At 42.7% G+C, this 22,833-nt stretch overlaps 1 protein-coding gene across 10 annotated transcripts in view; it reads right to left on the bottom strand.

Moving 5' to 3' along the window:
* Positions 1 to 22,833, bottom strand: part of ELAVL2 (ELAV like RNA binding protein 2) — a 197,939-nt gene that overhangs the window by 12,037 nt on the left and 163,069 nt on the right. For all 10 annotated transcript variants that reach the window (XM_068234533.1, XM_068234525.1, XM_068234557.1 and 7 more), the window contains one exon: positions 15,956 to 16,181. In XM_068234533.1, coding sequence (XP_068090634.1) covers positions 15,956 to 16,181 — 226 coding nt within the window. The remainder of the gene's footprint in view (positions 1 to 15,955; positions 16,182 to 22,833) is intronic.

The following is a 22,833-nucleotide window of genomic DNA, read 5'->3' as shown; positions in this document are numbered from 1 at the left end:
TGGGCGGGACTAGACACACTTGTACGTGAAGGGAATAATAGTCAATAGTTCAAGAGGGAAGTTGTAAAACAAAAAGCTGGTGTCATTCAGCTAATTCAGCTAAGGCTATGAAAACGTTAAACTCCTTATTAAAGTGGACCTGAACTTTTGCACAGGACAGAAGGAAAAGTGAGAAATGCACCTTGTAATTATTTAGCCTGTCTAATTCTTCCTCCTCTGTGTCTAATCACTAGACTGCCATGGCAGATAAGTTAGATAAGCTCATGTAAAAGCACAGGGCGTTAACAATATGTCTGCCTCCATGAAAGCAGAAAGTAGAAACAGGAGACATTTTAGGATTTGTATCTGTAACAAAAATGTTTTTCTTTAACCACTACAGCCCACAGGTGTTTTCACCTCTAGGACAGAAGCTCTAGGACAGTGCTCCTTGCATTCATTCGCCAATAGCTTTATTACTAATCACAACAAAATCTATATCTTGGTTTTTTGCGCCACCAATTAGGATTTCTTTAGGCGGTACATTTTGCTAAGAATTATTTTATTCTAAATGCATTTTAAAAAACGGGAATAATAAGGAAAAAATAGTTCTCAGTTTTCTGCCGTTCCCTGCCGTTCTAGTTTTTAAAATTAAACCCACACATTTTATTTGCTCATTTGTCTTGGTTATTGCAACGTTTAAAATATATCCCTAGTACAATGTATGGCGCCAATATTTTATTTGGAAATAAAGGTAAATTTTTTCAGTTTTGCGTCCATCACTAATTGCAAGCCCATATAGGTAAAAGATAACAGTTTTATGCCCACACAACATACATATTAAAAAAGTTTAGCCCCCAAGGTAACTATGCATTTTAATTTATTTTTTTAGCTACAGGGTAGGGTGGTGGGTTAATCAGTCTTGAATAAATGTAATTTTTTTCCCCTACTTTAATTTTACTTTTGGCCACTAGGTGGCACTAAGCACTTGCCTCTGGGTGAATATTTTTGTCCATAAAGCTCCACGCAATTAGGCACAAGGGGTTTAAGGCTAGTTACACACCAAGACGTTGCGTTTAGGGGACGCTATAGGGCACATAACGTGCCCCTAACGCAACGCCTGGTGCTCTCTGATGTGTACGTCAGAGTGAGCCGCGTTGTGCAGCTCACTCTGACATCCGTGATGCCGTGATGCGTACTCTTGGACGCATGCGGCATCACGTGGTCCCGCCCGGCCAATCGTCGCACAGAGCGGTCGCTCCAGGAAGTAAACACTGCACATCACTGAGTGCAGTGAATATTAATTAGCCATGTGCCCGGCCGCTCTCCCCTCCTACCCAAAAAAAGTGTGTGGTGAGCAGGGAGGCTGGCCAGCATCATTGTATAAATCCTTTTCAGAAAATGTCTTTATAAAGAATAAAAGCCTTGCTGAGAATCCCCCATGAAGAGGTGGACTAGTCCAAAACCTGTCATTTTTTTCAGATTTCTACTACCTTCTGTATTTAGAAAAAACATTTTGTAAAAAAAAAAAACCTTTTAATGGCTAACTGATAGAGTTAAATTATGCAAGCTTTCTGGGATCTAGTCCCCTTCTTCAGGCATATTTCCAGATGTTAGCTGAAGTAAAACACTGATGCAGGTAAATAGTAAACACGAAGATGACAGTTGTGCTGGTTACGGTAACCAGTACGGTAAACCGTAACCAGCACAACTCATCTTCGTGTTTACCATTTACCTGCATCAGTGTTTTACTTCAGCTAACATCTGGAAATATGCCTGAAGAAGGGGACTAGATCCCAGAAAGCTTGCACAATTTAACAGCCATCAAAAGGTATTTTTTACAAAACATTTTTCTACCTAAATAATTTGTTTGGCTAACAGTACATAATCTTTTTTGCTACTTCTACCACCTTCTGTAAGTGACAGAAACATTGGAGAAAAGTAATTTATGGCTCTTTTTACTCTGGAAGAAACATATTACTTATTTGTATGTGTTTACATGTATTTTAAATTTCACAATCTTTTGCAATGGTAGTCCTTTAACAAAGATGAAAAAAGTGACAGAGTTAAGAGGAAGACCACTCTGCAAGTATTGGAGAAAGTGAAACGGATGAGAATAGTGACATTTCAGATCACCTAGTTGGAGAAGCATCAAACCTTGCTACTATTCATGATATGCTTTGTGTTGCTAATACTCTGCAACTTGCGATAAGAGACTGATTGAAAGATTGCCAAATTGCTACTCTGCCAAATTAAGGCAAGTAAGTTTTGCTGCCAGGGCCCCTAAAACAGATGCCATTTTGAATCAAACACCACGCCAGGGAAGCACTTATTTGATAGAAAAGAGTTAGCTTGAAGACTTTCTTGAAGAACTGGACAATGAAAATGTTTTAACTGGAAGCCAGTGGACACAAGTAAAAGAGCTGGAAAGTCTTATTTCTCACCCCTTTACTGTCGCCAACAGGTTTCAATATGAAGTTCTAATCCACTGTAAATTCTTGGAATGGAATAGCTCCATGGATTGCCTAAACAAAATTGGAGAGTTAATAGCCGGCAGTATTGTATCTTCAATATATAAAATAGTCTCTTGCTGGAAAATGAAATCTTGTTAGTGGCCATTTGTCGATCCAATGAGTTGAATTTTGTTGAACAGTGACCAGACTGCTACAGGAAAAAGGGTAGTCTATGATGTAGTAGTTCACGTGAACGGATTACTACTTGGAATACCTCCACAGGATGAAGTTTTGAGCACTAAGGCTCAATCTCTTCAAATAAAGAATTAGACCGATTCCTTCTTGGACAAAAAAGTTTCAGAAGTAAAGCGATATCGCCTATGCTACAAAGATCAATGACTAGTAAATGTTCAAATAAAGAAATTCCAGGAGTTTTTTTTTAAGAACTAAAAAGTTGAAAAGTATGATCGCTTATCAAAGCTGCCTGTAGAAGCAGCCACTCTGGTTTATCCTTCAATTAGTGATGTGGCTAGAATTGTAACAGCAATGCCACGGATCTAAGTCAGTGTTGAAAGACTATTTTCAGCTCTAAAAATGATCAATATGATCAAATTTAAGAGCTTCAATGAAAGGATTTAGCAGAAGCAAATCTGTTTCTTAAAACTTCACATCGATTTTTGATTGCATTTAATTATATTCTAAGTGAAATATAAACTAGAGATGGGATGAATTCCAAATTTCCTCCAATCCAAGTACATTCTTGATTTTGTTGAATCTTTTGAATTTAATGAATCGTGTACAAAAGAAATCCGTGTAAGAACAGTAGTTAGTCTTGGAATAGTATATTAGTAATAGTATATTTTACTATTTCAACTATTCTTACAATGATCACACAATTCTTACGTACAGGAATCGTTAGGATTCGAAAGATTTAAGCAAGTTGAATCTTTTTGGATTTGAGGAAATTTGGGATTCATCTAGGTTTTTTTTATCTAGGGATCAGCACATTAGAAAAGAACATAAGTAGCTGTAGAAATAAAAGATTTTTTGGGTAGCCTGTATACCGTATGGCTTTGTGTTTCTTGGCCACTCTAGATGAGGCTTCCTTGCTTTTATAGTAATGAAATTTCAGTTCAGCGATTTAGTGATTGCTGCTCTCCATACCAATTTGGAAGGATGTAAATAATTTAAATATTTTTCACTTGGCAAATTATGTAAGGAACTTGCAGAGACATTAACTGAAGTGTTTGGTGTTGGTGGGTTCTATCAGGCCCATTAAAACATTTAGTAAAGTTCAAATCCAGTATCATTCAAAAGTTGTTGAAATATTTCAGTACACATTCAATCAGGGAAGGATTCCTGCCACATGTTTTTGCTTATCGTCTTCAGCCCCCTGTTCGTACCAGGTCTCAATACATTGCTGAGAGTTTAGGGGTTTTTTGTATCAGCAATTTTTCCATTTTCTCATATTCCATTCTGACAGAGATCTACAGTTCCCTAGCGGCAGAATACCCCAACCCTGTCTTCAAGTCCCACCAACAGCACGTTTAACAGGAAAACACAACCAGATACAGGTAGAGCAATTCATGTTTCAGCAGAGGCGATTAGCTACCCATGTGGGCCTAAAGTGAGAGGGATATGAAGGCTGACATTTCCTTTTAGGGTCGGTGCACACTTGCTATAAAAACGTATCCGTCAGATACAGAAGCAGATCCTATGTTAAAAACAGGACCCACTTCCACTTAAAAACATAGATCCGTGCCACAGAATGCAAGACTGAACGTAGAGTCCGGACTTGACGGGAAAACGTGCCCAATGAAAGCCTATGAGAACGGACACGTCCGTTCTGACTAGGCTAGTCACCGCATCAGTTATGCTTGCATCCACGCCGCCCTACGTCATACTCACTTGTCCCACTGCTCAGTCCCTTCTGACCAGCCTGGGGGCTGGGGATTCTCCACTGAGCTGCAGAAGACTAATGGGGATCCTCAGAAACATGGAGAATTCTCATTGGTGCATGGTGAACTAATGAAAACGCTCCCTATTGCAGCCTATGGAGAGAGTCATGCTTCGGCTGGCCTCCGGGCTTCTGAAGGGACCAAATGGTGGAACGAGCTGCGGCGAGATAGGTAGGTGGTGATGCGTATGGGCCAACGTGAGCGATGCTGCGGATACAGAATGATGCAGAACGGTCAGGTATTTTGCACAAGGCTATGCAGAATGGACGGAACGCATCCGCCTTGCAGATGCGCATTCCATTTCTGTTCTGCATCCAGACCAATGTGAACCAAGACCCCGAACAAGCACGCAGATTAGGTGCTCTGACTGAAGTCTGACTGGAGTAGATGGATTATTATCAGAGGATATTTGCAGTCTTCCCTCATGCCTATATAATGGACCTGCACAAATCTTTAAAGCTCAACTAATCCCATAATTGAATAATATCAAACAGCAATCAGAATGACTAGTGAAGTCCAGAAGCAAAGTGCTGGATAAAATACCCATTTCATGGTACAAATATGCTTGGCAAAGTGCATTAAGAGCTGGTTCACATGGGCGGCTGGCTGTGGATTTTCTACTACCATGCAGAAAAGTGTTCACATCAGTTCCTGCCTTTCCATAGTGTTTTTAGCCCCTAGAGGGCACAACTGTCTGAACATAGCCAGGGCTTCAATGCTACACGTAGCACCCAAAATAAGACAGCGGTGTTAACACAAACTGCTGTTAGCGTTGTTTAACCTGCTGGGCGGTCTGGACGAGCTCAGCTCGTCCAGTACCGCCGGAGCCTGCCGCTCAGGCCCTGCTGGGCCGATTTGGCTCAAATAAAGTGCAGCACACGCAGCCGGCACTTTGCCAGCCGCGTGTGCTGCCTGATCGCCGCCGCTCTGCGGCGATTCGCCGCGAGCAGCGGCGAAAGAGGGTCCCCCCAGCCGCCTGAGCCCAGCGTAGCCGGAACAAAAAGTTCCGGCCAGCGCTAAGGGCTGGATCGGAGGCGGCTGACGTCAGGACGTCGGCTGACGTCGATGACGTCACTCCGCTCGTCGCTATGGCGACGATATAAGCAAAACAAGGAAGGCCGCTCATTGCGGCCTTCCTTGTTTATTCTGGGCGCTGGAGGCGATCGGAAGAACGCCTCCGGAGCGCCCTCTAGTGGGCTTTCATGCAGCCAACTTTCAGTTGGCTGCATGAAATAGTTTTTTTTTTATTCAAAAAAAACCCTCCCGCAGCCTGCCTGGCGATCTTAATAGAACGCCAGGCAGGTTAACTGCTTGCCATCAGTCTCCCAGCGGCGGTCGCCGCTAGGAGACTGTTACACGGCAAAACTGCCACCGTCTAAAATGTACAGCGCTGCGAACTACGGCAGCGCTGTACTAGGGACAACCATGCCGCACAGCTGTCCCCCTGGGAGGCACAGGAGCGATTGGCTGTCGTAGGCTGATGCCTGTGACAGCCGATCGCGATGATTGGCTGGCAGGGGGGAGAAGGAGGGCTGAGGATTACATTTTTTTTAATAAAAAACAACAAACAAACCTAGCAGCGATCAGAGCCCACCAACAGAGGGCTCTGTTGGTGGGCAGTAAAGGGGGGGGGGGGGAAAGAATCATTTATGTGCCGAGTTGTACAGCCCTGCAGCAAGCCCTTAAGGCTGCAGTGGCCTGATTTGTAAAAAATAGCCTGGTCACTGGTGGGAGAAGGGAGGGGTTGCAGGATAAAGCCTGTGGTCCTCAAGTGGTTAAAAAATGATTCCATTCATTCGTCTGGAAAAGCAGTAGATCACTCTTAACGTTTTCATCAGCTGACTAAACATTGTGTTTACCAGCTGTGTGAACCAGCAGTTTCCACTTTCTGGAGCCAGCTGATGGAAAGGTCAGTCCGGTGCAACATGCCACCAACATAGTAGGTAACAAAATTAGCCAGGGATTTAAAAAAAAAAAAAAAAACTGGCCAATTTTTTTTTTTTTAAACCACACTTTTTGGAATGTGGACTCAACATCTTTCACTGGTATAATCTCACAACAGCTTTCATAGAAAGCATAGGTCTCACCATGGTCTCAAATGGACTCCACAACAAAATTAATCAACACTATCAGTATAATGAGAAGATGCAGACACAGGAGCTTACTGGCTATGTGGGATCAAATATGGCAGATTGGGAGTTCCTCTGAAATCTTAACATGAAATAGTAAGAAGGTGGCAGCTTCAAGAAAAGATTGTTTTGATTACATAAAGATATGGGCATGTGAACACAAGTGTTGATGCTAGCGTACTTTAAAGGCTCAAACACATGCTCAACAAAAGTCTTATATGCACAATTAACAACTTGAAGAAGTTGGACAACTCATCAAGTAAATTTGGACAACTTGTCAAGATGCCAAGGAGTTATCACTGATAAGAGGCGCCAACAACTGATAAGACGCAGCTCAAGTCAATCCAACTGTTTGACTAGAGCTGCGTCTTATTAGTCGGTCACCTCTTGTGGCCTTGGCGTGTGTATGTGGCTTAACATGTAGGTGTGATCAGAAATGAGCAAGTGAGCAGCTGCTTGTAGAATGGTGGAATCGGATGTGGGTGGCGATGTTGCACTGTAAAGACCTGAACAAGACATTCTTATAGAGATGAAATAAAAGCAGTTATAGGACAACGGAGCACAAAATAGAGGGAAAACCACGTGTTTATGCAATGAGAGAGTGTCAAAGGAAAAAAAAAAAAAACATGAATCATTGGACAAAAAGGATTGAGGAAGGAGTAAAATAAGCGCTGAAGAGGCAAAAATGGTTGTGAAAGTTGCACTGACGGGGTAAGGAGAGCTGTCCTTTGTAGGGCACCTTAATTATAAACAGTATTGATCATCATATGTTCAGATAAGTGTAGGTGTTCATGGATTGGCACAGAAGTGTAGGTGCTCCTTTGTGGTAGAGGTAGAGTTAAAAGAAGAGTAGAAGTGTCCTATAGGAATTTGAGGCTTTCGGCAGAAACAGGAACTAGTTAACTTGCTGTGGTGGTGAAATTATTGTATAGTGTGCATGTTGAGGGGTGGTGAGCGACCAATTTGTATGGCTGGAGTAGCAGTGCATGTCAAAGTTGGTGAGTGACAGAATGTAGAGGACAGTGGGCCAGATTGATCAAGAGTGAGAAAAAATATTGGTAGGTTTTTAGAAAGCCATGCAGAACGGTCTCAGGCATTGTAAGAAATCATTAGATAGTGCAGATTCCTTCTAAAACTTTTGTAAAATAGGAGGAGCTAGGAAGGTCTCAAACAGTGCAGTGTGTGAGGGGAATTCCTGTTGCTGAGGTAACCAACACACCTGCTGTATTGATAGCAGCAGGCTCTGAGAAGGAATTAAGCAGGGGGGAGGAGCACATCACAAATCATGTCTAGCCTGCAGCTCTACATCTGTAGAACTGCTATCAAGCACTTCTTAAAGAGGAACTCCAGCCTAAACAAACATACTGTCATTACATTACATTCGTTATGTTGCTTAAAATAGATAGGTAATGTAATCTCTTACCCACACGGTTTTAAAAGAACAGGTAAATGTTTGATTTCATGATGGCAGCCATCTTTTTGGTTGAAAGGAGGTGACAGGGAGCATGAGAGACCGTTCCAACTGTCCTGTGTCCTGAGCACCTCTCCCAGTTGCTAGGCAACGTGAACATAGGAAATCCCATCATGCTCTGCACAGCATCAGGGAAAAAAAGCCCGGGCTTTTTTCTTTGATGGGTGGAGCTTAGCTAAAAATGCAGATAAAAATGATGCTTTGGTAAGAAAAACAAAGTTCTGATGCTGTGAAACTGTTAAACACCAAGCCTTTTCAGTTCTGCTGAGTAGATTTTTAGTCCGGAGGTTCACTTTAATCTGCGCCAGTTTAGGGATGGATTTGCACTTTTCTTAATTGTAATGCAGTTCTAGAAATTCATGCTAAACTGCCACTATTACCTAGCATTTAAAAAGGTTCTTATGCAGATTTGTTCTCCCTGCTGGTTAGAACAGATTAAGAAAAAACTGTCGGTAATGCGTTGATAAATCTCCCCCAGTGCATCTAGAGGGTGGTGATTGAGACTTGTCTATGGCTGTGGGGATAGAGTGTATAGCGACGGTGGTAAGGTACTTGTATAAGCTTGGAAATTGAGTGTACATGGGGGGTGGCGAGTAAGAGACCTCCAAGATTAAAGTTAATCGTATGAGAATTCATGTTTGGTGTGGTTTTATTTTGTACTTTTTCAAGTTTGTTTTTCAGATTTGTTCAAATTATAAATTGCTAGCGCAATCGCCAAGCGCTTTTGTGAGCACTTTTCCCTTCGCTTTCAGAGCGATTTGCACTTTCCCAGCCATTTTTTCTTCCTGACGACACTCAGGAATTTAACGCTGTAACCTGGAACTGAATATATACAATGTATTCACTCTTAAAAGCGCTGGGCAAATCGCTTTTCAATTTCTCTATACTTTGTATTAAAGTGCAAATGCTCAGGAAATGGTGCAAGAGCTGCGTTTGCAATCGGAAAAAGCTGATCGCTCATGTGGAACCCCTTACAGAGCAACATTGCAGAAACATTTTAAAAAAAAATCGCCAGCAGCTTACCTGGGTCGCACTGCAGGTTTCTTTTCCTGGCTACCTGCAGTAATTTTCGGCCGCTGGGATCCCGATGTCCCCGCTATTGTTCGGGAACCCAACAGCCAATCTGAGTGGAGGAGTGGCCGTGACATGTGCAGTATTTTATTTTTTATTTTTTTTTAAAGTGGACCTATGATGCACAGGGCAGACGGGAAATCTAGAGGTATGTCTGTCCTGGGCAGTGTTGATCTATAGGGGGGGGGGGACATCAGACAGGCTATGCATGTGTTTATGCATAAACATATGTATATACACGTATGCACAGGTCTAATTCCTCCTCATATGTCTCTAATCACAAAGTTGTAATTTGATCTCTTCTCTGTGTCAACTGACTGTTTGGATCTTTACTACTCTCTGCCTGCTCAGATGTCTGCCTGGATTTTGACTACTCTCTGCCTGCCGCCTGTACCGACATCTGCCTGGATTTTGACTACTCTCTGCCTGCCACCGGCACCACTGTCTGCTTGGATTTTGACACTCTGCCTGCCGCCTGTACTGACATCTGCCTGGATGTTGACTACACTCTGCCTGTCGCCTGCTCCTATGTCTGCCTGGATTTTGACTACACTCTGCTTGCCTTATTTGTACAGTTTCACAATTTAGGTTTATTCATAAATTTAATTCAACAAATTTGTGTTCTAGTCTTATTTATGTGCAGAATGTCTACCAGGCTTTATTCTGTCGTATGTTGGTGAATGCCGACTTAAGAATTGGAGGCCTACAATTCTTGAAAAACAATGTACCGCTTTTGACTCAATTTCAGAAAGAAATGCACCACCAGGGAGGTTAAGTTAAATTACTTGTATATCTTATTTTTTTGGAAGATCCAATTACACTGAAATATACAACCCAGTGGCAAAGTGAGTGAACTATGCACCTGTGATTCAGATTCAAAACCAGCAACTCCTGTAGTTTCACCACTTAAAGGACACCTAAACAGAGTGATCCGGAGGCTGCCATATACATTTTCTCAAACAGTACCAGTTGCCTGGTAGTCCTGCCTGTCTTGCCTCTAATACATTTAGTCATAGACCTTGAACAAGTATGCAGATCAGATGTTTCTGACCGACGTCTGACTAGATCAGCTACATGCTTGTCTCAGGTGTGTAATCCAGATACTACTGTAGCTATAGAGATCAGCTGGGCTGCCAGGCAACTGGTATGGTTTAAAAGGAAATAAATAGGTCAGCCTCCATATCGTTTTCAAGGTTGTCCTTTAAGTTCAGGTGTCCTTTAAAACACTCATCCAATAAATTCCTCAATGTATGGAACATATTCTGAATGTAACCAACATGCCTGCATTAATAACAATGAAACACCAGTAGCTGTGTCACACAGAAGGCAAGGTGACAAGATATGCTGGAGCCTGTCACAGCAACCAAATTTAGTTTCACAGGTAGCCTCATTTGTTAGTGTTACTTATGAACGTAAGATGTTTCTTGGTTTATATAGTTTGCTACAAATTACTACTTAAAGGCAATCTGTAGCTAGATGTGTGAATTCAAAAACCTTTGCAATCTGTCCAGTCAACAATGCAACATGGGAGTTAAAGGTAATAATCGTTCTACAGTACCTGGGAATATAGTATCAAACTTCCATCAAATACACAGAGCCACCTAGATGTACTTAAAGTGTACTTGTGGGGGGGGGGGGGGGGGAAGTGCCCAAGGTAGATATTCACCTTAGAAGTAGGGAAGCCTCTGGATAATATAGAGGCTTCCTGCATCCTCCTCAAGCTTATCGTTCCTATGCTGGGACCCTCCACCCCCTTCCCCCCAACCTCTTCAACATGGGTTTGCACAGGCACAAGAGAGGCCACACCTGCACAAGGACACTGGTGCTACCGCGCAGTGTGTCCACAATGGTTCATGGACTGGAGTACGGCTGCAAACTTTCAGAGGGTCCCGAACAACGGTGGTGGTCTGGAGGATGACATGGGAAGCCTCTGGAAGATCTAGAGGCTTCTCTCTACGGAGAGCTGACTTAGGAGATGTGTAGCTATTCTGCAGGACAGTGAAAATCTTTTGCTATAAAGGGAGCGGAGGAGAGCAGCGTACAGTATACAGCATAGCTTAAGTGGCAATGAGGTGAATAGCTTCAGCCCGTATTAGGACGAACTGACAGGCAGGATCCCTCTTAGACGCATTAGAACCGCTGTACATGCTAGATTCCTGGAAGAGGCGATCAGCAGTCTTGGCCGAGAACCATCTGGCAGGTTTGCGAAGTCTAACATCTATACATATCTTCCTAAGGGTTATTTTCCACTAGCAATCGCAATCACAAGAGCCAGCAATAACGATTTTTCATTAATTGTTATCCGATTGCAATTTTTCATTTGCATTGTATTATCCCTCTTAAAAATCGCTCCAGAAAGCGATTGCGATTTACAAATCGAATCACTATAGTTCTTGACCAACACTGGGACAGTGCTCCTCTTCATGTAATCTTTGGATTAGTCCTCTGCTGCAGCCGCCTTTCCTCCCTCTCCTGCTGTAACCTCTCAAACTCCTCTCTGATTGTCCGTAATAGACTATTACTCGCTGCTCAATGTCAGGCGGGAGTTCACGCAGGACGAGCTGAAGGCCCATCGCAGGCTGTGCATGCTGTACCACCCAGACAAGCACAGGGATCCCGAGCTGAAGAAACAAGCTGAGCAAGTCTTCAACCTTGTCCACCAGGCCTATGAAGGTGGAGGAGAGAAAACGGACAGCAGCAGAGATCAGAGAGGAGTTTGAGAGGTTACAGCGGGACAGGGAGGAAAGGCGGCTGCAGCAGAGGACTAATTCAAAGATTACATGAAGAGGAACACTGTCACAGTCTTGGTGTATGTGCACATATAGAAATTTGGTAGCGAACACTCTTGACAAGCTGGGCAGGCGCAGTTTGTATAAGACTGAGCATCACTATAGAGGAAAATACTTCTTATGATTTCTATGATAAAGTAGCAACCCTAGCGATTTAAAAATCACTAGTGATTTGCAATTTTGTGATTCAGCTGTGCAGTGGAAAAGGGCCCTAAAGCCTCATCCTATAGGGCCGATTCATACTACAAGAGCTCTTTAAACGCTATTCATTTTAAAAGTTCTTGCAATGCTATGAAGGATTTTTACTAAATCACATCGCCCCAGTGAGAACACTCACATAGGATAACATTAGCAAGAGCTTTTAAAATCACAAAGCGCTTAGAAAAGCTTGTGTGAATTAGGCCAAAGTCTCGTACCCATGGTAAATTTTTGTTGCCTTCTTGTTGTTAATAGATCAAGGCAACAGTTTGGTAATAAGTGCATAAAAAAAATAAAAAATAATAATACACCTCAGGTATAACTGTGTGCTGCGCTCACTCGTCACAAAATTATGGGGCAGCTATTCAAGCTAGATACTCAGCTGAGATGTCCTGAAGTGATAGTCTTTACAGGAATTATCTAGTGTATGCACTAACTGGGGGGGGGGGCACCTGTCACTATAACTGGGGGGGGGGCACCTGTCACTATAACTGGGGGGGGCACCTGTCACTAACTGGGGGGGGGGCACCTGTCACTAACTGGGGGGGGCACCTGTCACTAACTGGGGGGGGGGCACCTGTCACTAACTGGGGGGGGGGGCACCTGTCACTAACTGGGGGGGGGGCACCTGTCACTAACTGGGGGGGCACCTGTCACTAACTGGGGGGGCACCTGTCACTACCTCATCCGGCCACACCACAGCATCACTGCCAGCCCGGCCACAGCAGCACTGCAAGGCCTTTCAGCCCACACATCATCACCAATCTGGCCAAAAACACTATTGCCAGGCCAGCCAGGCACAGCAGCCAGTAGAGGAGAATACAGAAGCCAGGTGAGAGGTGTCTACCATATTAAAGGGGCATTCTGCCTATTTATGTGAAATGCTCTCTATTTATGTTCCTCATGACTGCTGAATTTGTCGTGTTGGGGGCCTCATGAATGCTGAATTTGTCTTGTTGGGGGCCTCATGATTTGTTGGGGGCATCACGATTGCTGAATTTGTCTTGTTGGGGGCCTTAAGATTGCTGAATTTGTCTTGTTGGGGGGCCTCATGATTGCTGAATGTGCCTTGTTGGGGGCCTCATGATTGCTGAATTTGTCTTGTTGGGGGGTCACATGATTGCGAACTGCGAGACTATGGAAAAGCTGAATCATTATCATGAGACAATGGCATTAAAACTTTTTTTTTAGCTTTTTAAAACGGAGTCTGCGGCTCTAGCAAGAACCTTCGGCCCTCCACTATGGGGTCTGAAAAAAAAAAAAAAAAAAAATGGCCCTCCATGCCCGTGAAGTTGGACAGCACTGGTCTAGAGCAACGTGTTCCTTGATAAAAGTGGCCCTGCTTGGCTTATTTGCAAAATAAAGATAATTCTTGGATGTGCTAGCTTCTTCATAAGCATAACCCTAAAACCTCCCTGGTGGTGCCTAACCCCAACTCCCCCAACAATGCATTTCAAAACTATAATTTGCAAAGATGTAAAATTCGTAAATACAAGAGAAAAAAACAACAATGCTTTAATTTCCAAAAAAAACATTTCAGTTAGATGGACCCGGCACCCAATAGCTGATATTTATATTAGCACCTATGACAGTGATGGCTAACCTTGACACTCCAGCTGTGACAAAACTACAAATCCCATTATTCCTCTGCCTCCCCAAGTTATGCTTAGAGCTGTCAGAGTATTGCAATGCCTTATGGGACTTGTAGTTTCACCACAGCTGGAGTGCCATGGTTAGCCCTCACTGGCCTATGAGGTGCATAAATAGTCAATTAGCCGAGGGCGCCAAAGTTTTCTGCTACCAGGCCACAGGGCCTGGAAGTCCACATAGATTGAGAAAAGTCAACACATGCTCGAATATAATGCAGAAAAGGCTTTAATCATGGAGCAACCAAAATCCACTGACATGGTTCAGATCAAAAGGGTCTTTTAGTCATTGATGCAATAACTAAGGACCCACTTGTTCCGAAACACATCAGCCGTTTTTAGTTGCTGGAAGATTTTTGAATAAAGCTTTTTCTACATTCTATTCGGGCAGGTGACTTTTTAGAGTATTATGTAGTGCAGTGATGGCTAACCTTGGCACTCCAGCTGTGACAAAACTACAAATCCCATTATTCCTCTGCCTCCCCAAGTTATGCTTAGAGCTGTCAGAGTATTGCAATGCCTTATGGGACTTTTAGTTCCACCACAGCTGGAGTGCCATGGTAGCCCTCACTGATCTAGTGTCTTCAAGAGGCTGAGGCTAGGTTCACAGTGGTCAGTTGCATAGCTTATACATTTTCACTGAACAGCATTGGAGACTGGACATAAGATTTTAAAGCAGCAGGGGCAGCCATACTAACTCAGAAAAAACAAACCCCAAAACATATGTAGATAACTACTTGTTCCACTTACATAACCGATTTATTGTACTGTCCACATTTTGATTTCAGTGAATTCTATATAGTAAATAGAGAATTTGGTTCCTGGCATTTGCCACCTTAATTCAGACTAAAGCCAATCCAAATGTCATTTCCTCTTTTTTCCCTAGAATTTGCACTGTAATAGCTAGCTTGCGTTATAAACGTGAGCACAGCACAAACCAGATTTCAGCAACTCACTGTATTGCCCTCAGTTAATTCGGAAGGAGCAGGAATGTGGGAAAGGTGATGACAAGCTTCCTTCTTGTTGGCAATGATAAAAATAGAGCCAGGCTGACTGAGAAGATTTATTACAGCAGTGACATTTCTGAATAGTTTGGAGCGCTTGCAATGCAGGGTAAGGTTGCAGGCTGCATATTAAACACAGAGCAGTGGGTAAATGGAATTTAATTGTGTGGCCGACAATACCTCTTTAATACAAGGCCTGCATGCAGCAAGTTAGAATGATGCAATCAGTTAGTACGCAGCCTGTGACCTGGCCCATAGATTTGTATGGACAGTGAGTTGACTTGCAGAATTATTCTGCAACGCAACTGACCACTGTGAACAGCCTAAAACGTAATCCTAAGCTTGGCATGTTTAAAGAACAGCTTTAACGAGAGGGCTATGGAGGCTGGCATATTCATTTCCTTTTAAGCAATACCAGTTGCCTGGCTGTCCTGCTGTTTCTCTGTCTCTAATACTTTTAGCCATAGACCCTGAACAAGCATACAGCATAGCAGGCATTTCTGACAGTCAGATCTGACAAGATTAGCTGCATGCTTGTTTCTGGGGTTATTTAAACACTACTGCAGCCAAATAGACCAGCAGGGCTGCCTGGCAACTAATATTGCTTAAGAAAATATATGGCAGCCTCCATAACCTTCTCATTACAGTTGTCCTTTAAATATAGACTCCAAACATCATAACTGCATAGCACCAAGTACAATAAAATTGATGAAATAAAATTTTATGTGAGTGTAACCCCATTCAGGGGGTAGAAATTGGAAATCATAAATCAAAGCTTCTTGCATCTGATTCAATTACCTAGAAGAGGAATTTAATGTTCAGTTATTTACTCTTTAGCTAACCAGCTATGGGGTACCAGAACCACTAGATTTTGGTATGCAGCTCGAAGGAACCCAGAATGAAGAGCTATGCTCAGCACAAATAGGTCCGAAAACAATGCATACCTTGCCTTGATCGAAACCAAGGGAAAAAAAAAACTGAAAATCTGGCTACAAAAAAACTATTCTGAAAGATCAAAAGCCCACATAGGAGTTGAAATTCATATTCATAAAGCTGAATATCCAAGGCCTTGGAATAATTTTCTATTTGCAGCAATTCAGGGTTGCAGTTTAACTTTTGTCTAAAGATTGGTTTACAAAATATACATATATCTTGAAATAAACAGCTGAAACTGTATTAATCTGCAGAAGTCTTGCACCAAACTAAAAGACCATGATGAACAGAAAGGTTTCAAATCTAGAGTTTTAAAAAATAACTAACCTAAATCGCTGAGCTTGTTGTGCAAGTGGTCCAGGGTATCTTCGATTTGGGGACTGATACAGCTGTGATAGAATTGTGTGATTCACTTTTTGGCTTGGATTGTTTGCAAACTTGACTGTTATAGGCTCAGTAGCTCCAGGCGGCTTCTGTCCATTTAGGCCTTTAATAGCTTCCTCTGCCTCAATCCGCTTATCAAACCGAATGAAGCCAACCCCCCTTGAAACGCCTATGGGGACAAAAAATGAAAGTGAAAAGAAAAAAAAAAAGTTGAGAATGTAATTCACCACTTTAAGGCCATTTCTTTCAACATATTAGTTATGTATCAGTAGTGATGCAATCTTATCCAAGGCAGAGCTGCAAAAATATTCCATGAAAAGTTGCCCTTTTCCCATTGTTTGATCCAAACACAAAAATGAGCACTAAAATGTCCAAGATCACCTATTTGATCTCTCTCCAAACCAATTACCGTGTAATTCAATATTTATCACCTCCAGCCACTCCCATCTCCATCAAGGGTAGCCTCTCTCTCCTGTGTCATTTTAAATGCAGGTCTGAAAATATATAGTTCAGTGTTCTCCACCCGGCTAATTTTGATGAGCACCCTGCTGTCATCGGCTCACCTCCTATACAATAAGCAGGGTTGCAACCAGAAGCACAGGCCCTGCATTTTCTCATGTTGCACCACCCAGCTACTTTTTCATGCCACCCGGCTACTATTTCATGCCACCCGGCTGGAAAAATATTCTGGGGAGAACCCTGTAGTTTTCACTCCTCATATAATGTTGGTTCTTACCAAAATGAATTGCCTCAACAAGCCAACAAAATAGAATCATGTAGTTCTGGTTCACAAAAAGCATTGCTGTATTTTAAGGGCCCTTTCACACTACAAAATGAAAAGTACACAGGCCGAATGCAATAGTTTTACCGTGTAACTGCGGTTTGATTTTTGATGTGATTAAAAACTCTCATTGAATAGGGCTGAACAGCATAGAAGGGAAAAAAAAAGTCAACTTTGGCATCCTTACAAAACATGTTTTTCAAACCAATTTTTGAAATGTGTGCAGTGTGAAAAGGCTCTTAAAGTGGAATATAACCCTGCATTTCAACTTTGCTCTAAAACATTATTTACAGCATATTATATGAAACCAGCATTTTTTTTTACTAGACCAGCATTGGAAGGGTTAAACACAGAGGTTTAAAGTTCCGTGGAGAGATATGCAGAAGTTCATTTAGATACATTTAACTGAATAGAATGTAACAAGTGATAAATGTTACACACTCTTTGGCTGTCCTCCAGCTCCTTCTCAGTCAGAGAGATGAGTCACATGCCACACTTAGATACATTTATGTAAACAAAATGTATCTATGTCAGCTTCGGATGCGTCTGCAGTTCTGTCCAGGAACTTAAAAGCTCTGTGTAACCCTTCCAATGCTGGTCTAGTAAAAGAAAAATGCTGGTTGCATATAATATACTGTAAATAATGTTTTAGAGCAAAGTTGAAATACAGGGTTATATTCCGCTTTAAGGAGCACTATCAAATGCAGTCAGATCTGCAAAAACAAAGAACGGATTCTGTACACTCACTCCAGTCAATAGAGGAAAGGAAAAGGAGGCATTCAAGTTACACATTCTGCACACATTACTGGCCCTACCATGCATGCTCATTTTACATTCTGAGTGTAATTTTAAATGTGAGTTCTATCTGAAAAGTACTTCAGGTCATAAAAAGGCACCCTAACCAATAATGCAATGTACCTGCATGACGGAATTCAGCTACATTTTATGATATTGCCATGCCACCGCCAGTGTTTTCAGAATAAGCTCTCCTCTACAATGCCTATACAGACCATAAAGTAGTGTCAGACTGCATTGATACTTGTTTGATCAGCCGGCTTCAAACATGTTCTTTCCTTTCTCACCCAATTCCATAGAAGAAGCCACTGTATGTAAGAATTTGAGTTTCTGGATTTAAAATTGATATTGCTATACCTGCTGCAGGTATCTCTTTGTATACAGGCAGTCTCCTACTTACAAACTACTTGAGTTACCATTTTTCACACATACAACATTGCATGTACAAGATATACATTACTGTTTTTAATTAAGTATTTTAAGTTACATATACACTATTGTATAAACTGGTTTAAGTAGTTCAAAAGAACTTAAAAACCTCTCAAAAATGTTTATGCTATATATCCAAATCCATAGTGGTCCAAAAGTGTCATTTATCCACGTTTTCTTAAAGATAACACAGGGCTCAACTCACAGAATATAACCAGTCTGTAAGTAGGAGACCCCCTGTAATGGAGATGTTGGCTCAATATGTAGGGGGATCAGTTGTTATTTGTCTTTGCATCAGTTTGTGCCTTCCTCTATATACGGTGTTTGAACTGTGCATTCTCTGTGCAGATTTTAGCACTTCAGCAAAAGCAATGTACAAGACTAGGGAGACGTGAGCAAATTATGCAGGTCATAAAGCAAGTCTAAAGTGAGTGGGCACGGGGAGGGAAACACAGATACTCCCCTATGGAGAGGGAAGGCTCTGGGTCCTATAGAAGCCTTCCTGTCCCTCCCACGGTCCGCTCGTTCCTGCCCAGAACCACTTCTGTGGCGGCACAGAGCTGTATTTGACCTATCGGTCAAATATTGCTAACATGGGTACCGGTAATGGAACGAGGGGTCCATTAGTTGAACAGGAAGGCTCTATAGGACTCAAAGCCTTTCCTCTCCTTAGGTATCTTTTTTTTCCCCTTCAGACTTGCTTTAAAAACCTCTATTTTAAAGGACACCTGAAGTGTGAGATGTATTGAGGCAGTCATATTTTATTTCCTTAACCAATACCATTTGCCTGCCAGTATTGCTAATCTGTTTAGCTGCAGTAGTCTCTGAATCACACCTGAAACAAGAGTGCAGCTAACCCAGATTTTTGCCAGAAACACCTGATCTGCTAGATGCTTGTTCAGGGTCTATGGCTAAAAATATTAGAGGTACATGATTAACATTAATGTCAGGCAACTGGGATGCATGTCGATTATGGGCAGGCAGCGAGTGGCAATTCTCCTCTGAAAGCCACATCTGTCCACAAGATTACCCACACGGTCGCACCTTCTTGTGGCATTGCTACAACCCCCTAAGTTACCAATTTAACTTTGTCACAGCTCACAGAGTTTCCACGTGTATGTGCTCTGTGGTGGTAATAAACGCTTAGCTCCCGCAGAGCATACACATGACATCTCTCCTGTGCATGCACAATGGAGTGATACTGGCTAATTTAACAGAGCGGACAGCAGGACCATGTAACAGCCCAAGAGGACGGCGAAGAAGCTAACAGTCTGCATGGGGCTGGGGGAAGCACCAGGTAAGTATAAATGCTTAACTTTAAATGTCTAAGGTACACTTTAAGGTTTAAACTAAGTATTTAGCTTTAGAATGGTCCAATAGAATATAGGTAAGGGTTAGGTGAAAGGTTTAATTTAGGCATGTAGGAAGTAACCAAACTTAAGGGCAAGCGAAGGCTAAATAATGAGATTGGGAGCAAAGTAAAAAGGTGGTAATAAGGAAAGGGTTACCATTCAATTCAAGTTCACATTAGAAAGGGTTCCATGTTCAAATGCTGACCATGACATTTGAATGGCGTTTGTATGTTTTTACTAGATATGGTTAATCAGATTTTAAGGACGGAGTTCATTCAAATTCATTACGCTTGCAAGTGGAAATCTGGAGCTGCATTTGATGGTTTCTGGTGACAATGGAAAAATGTATACAGTGTCACACTGGCTGGAGCATTAGAAATTAACTTTGGCATGGAATAGTTGGGATGAGCAAGACCGGTGACCAGTAGAGATGATCAATGAATTGCAAATCTTGACCGGATGCAGATTTTGTGTGCATCTTGGAACTGGAATCAAATCCGTTGCGGCAATTATGGATAATTAATCCCAAGCTGCATACAACCTGCAACAAGTCATAAAAATTAGGCTCATCACTGACCAGGGTAGGGAAAAGGTGCGTAGGACAGGCTACCAGGTCAAGGAGAGAAGCAATTGGTGATTAAAAGAAACACAGACTAAGGCAAGTTACCAGGGCAGCAGACAGCAAAAGGTGGAAGAGACAGATGAGCCAAGCAGGTGAAAGGAGGACTGCAGTCCTGCTTTTACCGATGCCCTTTGGTTTCTGCTGCTAAAGGCCAACCTAAAATAAGTGTTTATTAAAATAAGACTATTTTACTGACCCTAACTACAAAGCCCGTCAACCCAGAGGTTATTAACCACTTCAGGATCACAGGTTTTCTTCCCTTAAAACCAAAACAACTTTTACATTTCAGCGCTCCTCCCATTCATTCACTGATAACTTTATTGCTACTCATCACATGTGAATGATCTATAGGTTGTTTTTTTCGCCACAAATTAGGCTTTTCAAGGGTGATATTTTATTTTAGTAATAATGTTATTCTCTATGCATTTTAAAAAGAAAAAAGAGAAAAAAATGAAAAGATACACTATTTCTATATTTCCAACCATAAAAAAAAGCAAGGGAGGCTAGGATTAGATCAGGGTTGATCAGGGTTGATCAGGGGTATATAGTCCTGGTATATTTATTTATAAGTCCTGGTATATTTATAAAATCCTCTAGGTGGCAGTCAGAATACAAGAAAAGAAGATCCAGTTACCTTGTAATCCTCTCAGGAGTGATTACAAGGTAACTGTATCTTCTTAAGTGCTGGCAACATTGTTTGTAAACCTCACAAATGAATGAGCACTGCTATTGGCTTATAGCAGTGCTCATTCATGGTTACAGGCATCTGATTGGTGATGGGAGTAATTACTCCCATTCATCAATCCCACCCAGAGATAAATGAAGCTGGTGCACGCGCATGTGCACGCACGGGGGCGCGCACCCGCGGGCGGGAGCGCGCGTGCACGCGCGCGATCGTGTCCGCACAGCACAATAGCGGCAGGGGCGTTTATCAACGCCCCTGATCCGCTCATTAAGTCAATAGGGGCGTAGTTATGCGTCTGGGAAATCCGAAAGTGGTTAAGCTACAAGGCTAGAAGCAAAGCTTTTTTTCGCCACAGGGAACCCACTTAATTTTGCATGAACATTCAAGAGCGGATTTTAAAACCTTGTGAAGCTGTAAAGCAATCCTTAAAAAGATAGTTGTAACAGGATCAAGTGGCAGTATAAAGCCTCACCACCATTGGCATGGTTCACTTCTGCCAACAAAACAGAATGGAAGACACCAGTGCCTGATCCTAGGAATGCGCCCAGCCCAGAGGACTGCTCTACAGCCTATTTATTTGTGTAGAGAAAGCTGTATGACACAGATTGTGATGTGGTGACATGGATTTTAATACCAAAAAGTCCAGCCAGCTTTCAGTAGCCCAATGGGAGTCAGTGTAGCTTTGTTAAAGGATAGAGCTACAGAAACATGGCTGAAGAGTATAGACAGACTTCCAGCATGGTATCTTCACCAGGACGAGGGTGAGTGTGCACGGCAGGATCAGGAAGCCGCCAGGAGTGCAGCCAGAGCAGTGTCCCATGAGGCAACTGCGCATGTGCGAGTGAAATAATATCTGGCTGACCACTTGTGGTTGGGGCCTACTCTGGGACGGATTGTGGAAATACTGAGCCTTACGGGAGGAAATGGAGGAAGTCGTCCTGGTATGAATACCATATTGGATGCATGTGTCCTTTTTAGTCACTTTTGTTTTAACTCTGATATCCTTAAGGTAATGGTTTAAAACTGCAGCGAGAGGGGTATGGAGGCTGCCATATTTTTTTTCATTTTAAGCAATACCAGTTGCCTGGCTATACTACAGATCCTCTGCCTCGAATACTTTTAGCAAGCATGCAGCAGATCAGGCATTTCTGACATTGTCATATCTGACAAGATTAGCCCGCAGGCTCTTTTCTGGTGTAATTCAGACTCTACTGCAGCCAAACAGACCAGCAGGGCTGCCAGGCAACTGGTATGGTTTAGAAGGAAATAAATATGGCAGCCTCCATGTTCTTTAAGCTAGAAATATACAGTTTGTGGTAGAGGAGATAAAAACTGATCATGTCCGGATATTGATAATTTATGCCTTGTATTAATTCATATTATAAGATGTTAAGACCGCAGCAGAAATTTTGTGTAATAACAGAGCCAATACTATTCCATGTATGGCCTGATGCAGTACAAAGCCACGAAAAAACTTTGGCCCATGGCCTCTCCTTGCTCCAGCTGGCATAGCTCATACAGAAAACAGAAATTTCTTAGGACCGGTTCACATTAGCGTTCCCTGTCCGGATTCGCCGGGCCGGATCCGGACCGTATACTGTACAAACGGAACGTACGTTCCGCATAGCAATGCAAAGGCTATGCGGACGTTCATATGTGTCCGTTCCGTACAGTACTGAGCCGGACCCGGACTCGACACTTTTCCAACATGCGATATTTTTTGGTCCGGATTTCCGGCCCACGCACCTGGACCGGAGCCGGACCTGAGCCTGACAGCACCATCCGGAACACAGAAACCAATGGGAAACGGAAGGCACAGAACACACTGCCTACAAACACCTGACGTTCTACCCCACTTCCTATGCGTATCCAAGCGGCCATTTCGGATGGGGACACATGGGCCAAGCATGTCTGGAGTGGAGCAGCAGTGACAGACGTGCTGGAGCGGTTTGGCAGAATGTCGGAGGTGGAGGTGAGGCCTACAGTGGAGGAACATGATTCTACAGGTGCACCAGGTGCACCTTCTGCTGACCCCAACATTTTTTTATTTAAATTTCCCTATTTTTTGCCCACGGATCCGGATGGCAGCCTGATGCATGCCTGATGCAAACGGTCCGGATCGGAATCGTACGGTTCTGATCCGGATCAGGTCCTGAT

This window comes from Hyperolius riggenbachi, chromosome 1, assembly GCF_040937935.1.
Source record: "Hyperolius riggenbachi isolate aHypRig1 chromosome 1, aHypRig1.pri, whole genome shotgun sequence".
Taxonomy (NCBI): Eukaryota; Metazoa; Chordata; class Amphibia; order Anura; family Hyperoliidae; genus Hyperolius; species Hyperolius riggenbachi.
Note: the sequence above shows the minus strand (reverse complement) of the source record. Positions and strands in the feature narration are given on the sequence as shown.